Source organism: Hydractinia symbiolongicarpus, chromosome 1 (assembly GCF_029227915.1).
Source record: "Hydractinia symbiolongicarpus strain clone_291-10 chromosome 1, HSymV2.1, whole genome shotgun sequence".
NCBI classification, from domain to species: domain Eukaryota; kingdom Metazoa; phylum Cnidaria; class Hydrozoa; order Anthoathecata; family Hydractiniidae; genus Hydractinia; species Hydractinia symbiolongicarpus.
In genome coordinates, this window is record NC_079875.1 from 8043172 (window position 1) to 8051976 (window position 8805).

An 8805-nucleotide genomic window follows, 5' to 3' on the forward strand; every position below is an offset into this window, starting at 1 on the left:
GCTTAGTTTAAACTTTATTCGGGGGCCATCTTGGATGATTTTCAGGCATAAACAAACGGAGTTTGAGTGAAGTGATAAGGAGGAAATTTGTATTTTAAAGACCTTGCATTCTATATTTAAAACTGTTTATTTTGTTCATATTTTCTTGCAAGAATAGAATAAATAATGGGTAGTAATAAAAATAAAGGTTATATAAAGAGAAAAAGAGATTTTCGTGGCAACAGGTATCATAAGAAGCAAGAGGCTGACAGTAGTAGTACACCTAACAACAACAATGTTAATGTCCTGGAAAATAATTCTGTACCTCAAACTGTAAGCAGTAGCAAAGTATTTGTTCAAGAAACTGATGATTCAATTGATAGTGATAACTACAACATTTTGATAAACTTTTCCATCTTAAAGAAACTGATTGAAAATGTATCAAGTTGTCCAGAATGTGATAGTGGTTTGATATTCACCGACGAAGAGAACAAGCGCCGAGGATTTTCACATAAACTATATTTTAAATGCTCTAGTACTAGATGTACCTTTGTATGCAGTACTTTTACTTCTAAAGAAGTTGTAGTAGATAAGAAAAAGAACAAGCAAGGAAGAATTTTCTTTGATGTCAATTTAAAGATGGTCATAGCTTTTCGAGAAATCGGTAAAGGACATCGAGCGATGACCGATTTTTCTAGAATGGCTAATATGTCTTGTATGAGCATAAATGCGTCTCAAAATGCCAACACTATTATTTAGGAAGCTTATGCTTTCTCTGCTGAACAATTAACAAAAGAAGCAGCCATGAAAGTTAAAGAGGAAGCCAAAGAGGAAGACAATGCTTCAGGCAAGAAACTTATTACCGTTTCAACTGATGGTGCCTGGCAGAAACGGGGCCATGTCTCGCTTAACGGTGTAGTTGCTACAATCATCGACGGAAAGTGTTTAGATTTTGAAGTTTTCAGCAATTATGCAGAGGCTGCCAAATGTGGCATAAGAATGAAAGTAAGCCTGGTTATCAGGCATGGAAAGCCAACCACATTTGCTCCTTAAACCATACAACATCATCAAGTGCAATGGAAGGTTCTGGGGCAGTAAAGATTTTCAACCGCTTTGTTGAAAAAACGATCTAATTTATAAATATTATTTGGGAGATGGTGACTCTTTGTCGTATGGTAATGTTGTTGCTACCAAACCATATGAAGCATATGGCATAGAACCCGAGAAACTAGAGTGTGTTGGTCATATACAAAAACGTATTGGAACCAGACTACGCAACCGACGCAAGGAAAAACATAATGGGATGAAGCTGACAGGCCATGGCAAACTAACTGAAGTTGCAGTTAATGCCATGCAAAATTATTTTGGTATGGCCATACATCAAACATCAGCTTTAAAGTCGTTAAATGATAAAGAAAAAGTGTACCAAATGAAAAAAAACATTCGAGCAGTTTTGTACCATTGTACTGATTTCCCTGACACAACTCGTCGTCACATACTTTGCCCAACTGGTCCTAATAGCTGGTGTAAGTGGAAAAAGTCAGAAGGAGCATCAGTTGACAATTCCTACAGACCAAAAGTAAACTTGCCAATTTGGATATACGATATTGTAAGGAAAGACTTTGAGGAATTAAGCGATGATAAAATTTTAAAAAGGTGTACCCATGGAAAGACACAGAACGCTAATGAGAGTCTTAATAATGTAATTTGGTCAAGGTGTCCCAAAAATATATTCTTACATAAATCTTCTTTCGAAATGGAAGTCAATTCTGCCGTATTGCATTTTAATGAGGGAACAGCTGGTGTTAAAAGAGTCTTGAATTTTTTGAATCTTGAGATTGGCGCTAAAACCATTTTGTCGTCATCTCGTAAGGATAAAGCTCGCTTGTCGAATATGGCTAGAAAGGACACTTTAAAGGTTAAAAATAGAAGAAGAAAATTGAGAGCTATTAGAAAAGGTTGGGCGGACAAAGAGAAAGAACTTGAAGGAGGGGAATCTTATAAATCTGGCAACTTTTGATGTATTTTGGACAATTTTTTTTTATCTTGCTTATTATCGCATTTGTACATTTTTGCATACTTTACTAAATTTGAACGAAGCTAACTTTTGAATGCCTTGAGCTTTTTACTTCAAATTTTCATGACTTTTTCAATACTCCATGATCTAGGTCCTGTACTAAAATACAACCAAAAAAGGATTATATTTACAGTGCTACTCTGATTTTAGTTACAACTTTTTTAGACTACCCCCCAAAATTCAACTTTTGGACTGAAAAAAATAAAAATTTCAAAATCCGGTTGACTTACATAACCATTTTAGTACAGGACCTGCATAATGTATGTATGAGTCATTTGGCCAAAAATGAAGCTTTAATTTAGTGTAGTTTTAAAAATATGGTGATTTGAAGATTTTTTTAAAAAATGGCAGATTTTGAACCTTTTTTAGCATTTTTCTTATTTTTTAGCAAGATTCTCGTCACGAAACACCTGTTTTTGCTTTCATTTTATTCAATATTCATTAGAAAACACAAATATATAACAAATTGTTTGACTTAAAGAGGAAAAATTTTTTATTGGTGAGCCAATGAAATGCTATTTTCTCCATTTTTCGGATAAAATCCGTAATTAAAAGTAAAATCAGGTTGATCACGTCGAAATTTAATAAAATGATTCCCTTTGATGACACAAAGTTGTGTTGTGAGTTTAGAGTTCTAGGGATAGTCCTAACGAAAATTAATATACTATATAGAATACATACAAAATAATTCTGCTGTGTTTTCACCCTTGCACTTAAAAAGAGTGTGTTTTGCTTCGTTGTAAAATATAAAGCTGGTTTTGGAAGTGATCAAATGATATTAACAAAAGTACTTATGGCATTGTACAAAAGTTTCCTGTTTTCGTGATGCTTTTATAATAGTACTTCCATAGTGTTATAGTAGCATTTGATAAAGTATACAAGATACTGTCACGTTTCATAACACCCCACTGCTTTCTAATAAAATCTTTTGAGAAAAAAAAAATCTTTGACATACTTTAAGAAGTGAACAAAAAAAAATTTGTTCCAAAAATGTAATTAAATTCTAACCACCAGTTGGATTTCGTGACACGTTTAATTTTTGTCTTGTTAACTGTTTGAATCAAAACCTTTGAGAAAATCATTAAATAAACAGTGGCTTTGTTTACAACCCACGAAACTTTAAAACTTGCCTTTTTTCTCTCCAGACGTCCTATAAAAGTTCCTGAAAAAAATATTACGAATAACATAGCGGAAAATATAATTAAACATGCAATGAAACAATAAAACATTTTGAGCATTAATTTAAAATCTCAAACATTACAAGACACCTTCACCTATTATTGTGGCCCTTTACTTACAGAGTCGTCCAGTTCTTGGACTCTCAGTTTCGCCACGCAATATTTTTTGTGTCATTAATATTAAGTTTACCATCGTTGACCTTATTATGATTAACTATTTCGACCTTATCAAGGCGATTATTAACTATTTTTTCAGCTATTTCATAACAGTACATCATATTTCCATTATGCATACTATCGCCAGCTATCTTTTCATCAGCCATCTTCTCACCAGATATCTCCTCGTCAGATATCTTCTCAGTTGGTGTATCATTATCAATTTTACGAGTTTTTTTAATACAGTTCATCACAAAATAGCCAATAGCCAAGTGTAAACAGTAGACCTGCAACTTCACACAAGGTAATAGCGGAATAACCAGATAAAAATCTAAGAAGACCACCAATTTCACAGATAAGGTGTACCCATCTGCAAAAAGATAATACAACGTCTCAGTTTCTTGGATAAGGATTTGAATACCACGATAATGACTGATGTTATACTCGTGAAATTTAGAACTGTAAGGAGCTTCTATTGAGAGTTTAGCACTTTGATGCAGTCCTTTATTTGTCACTTCAATGTTCAATTTGTCAAGGTTAAGATTGATACAGTTCCCATGATAAATATCAAAGTAATTCTCAGCAAGATAGGAACAATTTTTGTCCATCCAGTCACATGTGACTCTCATATTGTTAGAGTAGTTACTTTGAAAAGAATCAAGTCCTATTTTTCGTACTAACGCGTAATGAAGGTACTCCAGACTTCTTAAAGAGTTCTACATGAGCTTTAATTCCTTGTCGTAAAAACTTTTCGATCATTTTGTCTTTAATTGGGTTCAGATTGCAAATAAGAACCTCAGGAAACTTTAGTGACGTTTCTTTTTGCAAAAACACATTGCTTGAAGTTTCTTTCTGTAAATACATTTCCGTCAAACGATGAATTTCTACATATAAAACCACATAGCGATTATTAAAACGGCCCACCATAGCCTTGTGATAATGCTGTTGTGAATTGTTTTTTGAGAAAATCCGTGAGCTGTCGTGGTGGTTGCAAATGCTGATAAAGCATTTTTTGGACCAGTCTGTGATACATTATTTTCTTTATTTTTAATTTCACTTCCTACCTCCATTCAATTTGAAACTTAACGAATTCCAAAAAAGTAAGGTAAATATGACAAATTATTTTCATGAATTGAGAAAGTAAAAAATTGTAAAAACTATGTTTTGTGTGCTGCAACCAAAAAAGTAAAGATATTCGCGAAGTAGCAAGCTGTTACTACCACGGAGATTTACTTCCTATAGTTGGTAGCCACTGTCCATTACCCTATCTACAGAATAATTTGCATCACGATAATTTAACTCAAGACATTTTTTTTCCGAGAAAAAATAGCAATAAATTTTTTTTGGAAAGAATTTTTTTGCCTTAAAACGGCAAAAATTGCCTTGCGAACGTTATTTTTCACAAAACAAGGGAATATAAAAACATTTTGGGAGGTTAACTACTGCGTTTAGGCATGTCTCCAATAATTTTGCGACAATAATTATTTGAATTCATGCACAAAACAATGCCAGACACAAAGTAGTTAGTTATAATATTTAGCATGTCTATCTACCACTATATCTTAATAAGGATATCACCTTATTAACAAGTTTAATTGTTTTATATGTAACGGAAAGTTTTTTTAGAGGCTGGGGAAATACATAAATTTTTTATCATAACCTTTTTATCTGTGTTGCATTGTCATTCATCGCATCACTTATGATAAAAATATTATTGATTTCTTTGAGTAAAACAATTCTTGTGTTTTTTCTTGAAATTGACTTTGTGGAGCGTTTTCTTAAATAGCTTTATAGCCTATGTAAATCTATATAGATTGTAATCTCAATAGATTTATATTCTACGTAATGATTTCGTTTGTCATTTGCTTTTTATTAATGCAAAGCAAAGCACCAACTACAATTCCTTCTCACAGTACAAAAGTAATACAGTTCGAAAGGTGTGGGTGTCATGGTTTTCTTGGTGTATCTTTCTTCTACCAAACATCTTTTATAGTAGAATGGATAAAGATTTTTGTATGTCTGCATGTCGTATCACAATTAGTCTTTCTTCCCACAAATTTTTAACTTAACTCAAAATTTTCAATATTTAGTAGAACAGAAAAAAAGTGAAAAAGCATTGATCAATTTTTCAGTGCAATGAAATATGAAACTTGAAACGTGGTTCACACTAGTTATTGAACTTTAACTTACTAAGAACATTAATGAGTTACTATTTTTGTTTTGTGTTCTAAGCAGTTATTCATATTCATTTAAAACAGCCAATAGCTTAAGCAGTAGATTAAGAGTGTGCTGATAATCACAAACTGCAAATCAAAATCGTGACTGCGGCTCTGTGTAAAATGTCTGAAAATAATTTTTTATCATACTGTTGTACCTCTTGATTCCAAGCGATATTTTTTTTTCATTTTATGTTTTTCGTTTTGAATGTTGGCCAAAAATTTTTGCTTTATTTGTTTCTTTCCCTGGATTATAACATCGGTATAGCTACAGAAAAAATATTTTTATACTGCCTGCTGCTTTTCGCTTAATACATCATGAAAGGTTTGATTATTTACTCACCGATGCAAAGATCAACTTTGTCCTTATGCCTGCTCTAGACTTTACTGAGAAAAAAAAAATGATAATATGCTGTTGCCGATGCTACAATTGCGACTATTTTAATGGGAAATTCATTTGCTGAACAGATGTCCAAGCATCTCTTTTTAAGATATATGAACCTATATTTTTTATTAGCAGTGAAAATATTTTCTAATAAGATATTTTAGAAAATGGAAAATCTTAGAAAAATAGAAGAATAAGTAATTTTTGAAAAAAATCTTTTTACACACCAACGAAATCAACTAAATTTTGCATTTTGTCCCCAGCACGAGTAAAGTAAGATTAAAAATAAACAATACACAAATAATATAAACAAACATGTTTATTATAACGTACAAAAAGCCTTACTAATTTACGTTTTAACACACTAACGTTTACCTATCGTTGTGTCCTATATTTACAGACTTACTCAGTTTGGGAAACACATTCATTATTATACAATGATATATTTCTAGGGATTGCCCTTTTCTTTCGCACTTGTGCTGTTGTGGTCACAATTATTCACATTGTTTTTATTCACACTCATCAGGTATCTTCTCATCAGGCATACTCTCATCAGGTATCTTCTCAGTTTGCATATTATTACTAGTTTTACGAGTTTTTCTATTACAATTAACCGCACAATAACCACAAAGAGTAAACAGTAGACCTGCAACTTCACACAAGGTAATAGCGGAATAACCAGATAACAAACCAAGAAGACCACCAATTTCACAGATATAATGCAAGAGACCAAATTTTTGAGTTTCTTCCCAAATTTCTGTCCTCATATCTCGGTAGAAAATTTGTAAATTTACAATGTCCATCGAATTGCTTGATTGATAATCATTAGCTATGTAACTTGATATGTCGAGATTGTAATTTGTTTCATAACAGGGCGGAGTACATTGATGAAGGCATTTTGCGTCATAGTTGACATTATGTATGCATGTATTGTTTATTTTGCAAAGAAGACTTGCATTTACCAATAAAATTTCCGCCGTCTTCGAACAACCGCACTGTTTAACTTCATCATCTATGGTGCAAAGTTCTTGACAAAAAAATTTATCGTGAAAAAACAATGATTCCGGAAGTTCAAAACTGAATGATTTTTCTTTTACCCAGCTTTCTTTCATGCAAGTGTTGTTACCGAAACGATCGATTCTTTTAATAAGGCTTTTCTTTAAGGCGATATTGTGTCTAAATCCAGCCGATAAGGTGTACCCATCTGCAAAAGGATAATACAACGTCTCAGTTTCTTGGATAAGGATTTGAATACCACGAAAATGACTGATGTTATACTCGTGAAATTTAGAACTGTAGGGAGCTTCTATTGAGAGTTTAGCACTTTGATGCAGTCCTTTATTTGTCACTTCAATGTTCAATTTGTCAAGGTTAAGATTGATACAGTTGCCATGATAAATATCAAAGTAATTCTCAGCAAGGTAGGAACAATTTTTGCCCATCCAGTCACATCTGACTCTCATATTGTTAGAGTAGTTACTTTGAAAAGAATCAAGTCCTATTTTTCGCACTAACGCGTAATGAAGGTACTCCAGACTTGACCAATTCTTCTTAAAGAGTTCTACATGAGCTTCATTTCCTTGTCGTAAAAACTTTTCGATCATTTTGTCTTTAATTGGGTTCAGATTGCAAATAAGAACCTCAGGAAACTTTAGTGACTTTTCTTCTTGCAAAAACACCTTGCTTGAAGTTTCTTTCTGTAAATACATTTCCGTCAAACGATGAATTTCTACACATAAAATCACGTAGCAAGCGATTATTAAAACGGCCCAACATAGCCTTGTGATAATGCTGTTGTGAATTGTTATTTGAGAAAATCCGTGAGCTGTCGTGGTGGTTGCAAATGATGATAAAGCATTTTTAGGACCAGTCTGTGATACATTTTTTTCTTTATTTATATTTTCACTTTCTGTCTCCATTCAATTTGAAACTTAATCCTGCACAGTAATACTAAAAGAATTTTTTTTTTAATACATCTTTACATTTCGAAATCTAAACTTCACAATGCAAAATATTTTCTGAACGAACTTTAGTTTTTTAGGTTTGTTAATTATTTATGTTTACCTGCGGTTCAGTTTTGTGGCGTATAGTATATATTGACTCTTCATCTGAATCTAGGAAAGTTGAATTCTCTAGTAATCGTGTTCCAGCACTCCATGGCCACACTTTTTTGTTCTTCCTCCAAAACAAATCTAAATCCTTTTAACATTAAAATTTGTTAACAAAGTTTAACATCAAAATAGTTCATCAGAGAAAAGTCTCAATTTTTTCAAGTTTTAATAATTCAGAATAAAAAGGTCTATATTAATACAGAAATTTATAAAAGGACATAATGCACAACTTAGGACATAACTTTGTTCAAGAAATTCGTATTTTAATATCTATGTTTTGTTTTGTAATTTTTCTTTAAATTCAATTGATAAAGTTTCTTCCTTAATATTTAACATGTTTTTTTCATTAATTTGTTATTTTGGAGCAAAAAGCCACGTACAATTCTATCAAAAATAAGAAAAGTAAAACTATGCACCCAAGCCCCCGCTCCCCTACTAGGTTGGTAAAAAAAGACACCATGATTTTTGTGTGACTTCTAACGGAATAAAAAATGAAAGAACTTTATTTAACCGGAATTTTCACAAATAATAAGTATGTTTATGTCTCTCGAATAAAATTAACAAAACTGATAAAAAACAAAGGCTATCTAAGCGAACCTACGACGTGCTACTCGAATAACAGTAAACCGAGACACTGAACAAGTTTGATATCTTATTAAAGCCTTGGCGAATATTTTTTTGATCAACAGTCTTCAGTTAAGTT

General features: G+C 32.3%; 1 protein-coding gene across 1 annotated transcript; it reads right to left on the reverse strand.

Moving 5' to 3' along the window:
* Positions 1 to 6063: 6063 nt before the first annotated feature.
* On the reverse strand, positions 6064 to 8359 carry LOC130615972 (degenerin mec-10-like). Its single transcript, XM_057436376.1, has 2 exons — positions 8056 to 8359; positions 6064 to 7720 (listed from the first exon to the last, which is right to left on the reverse strand). The coding sequence occupies exon 2, from the start codon at positions 7698 to 7700 to the stop codon at positions 6501 to 6503; it is 1200 nt and encodes a 399-aa protein (XP_057292359.1). The 5' UTR covers positions 7701 to 7720; positions 8056 to 8359; the 3' UTR covers positions 6064 to 6500.
* Between the last annotated feature and the right edge of the window lie 446 nt (positions 8360 to 8805).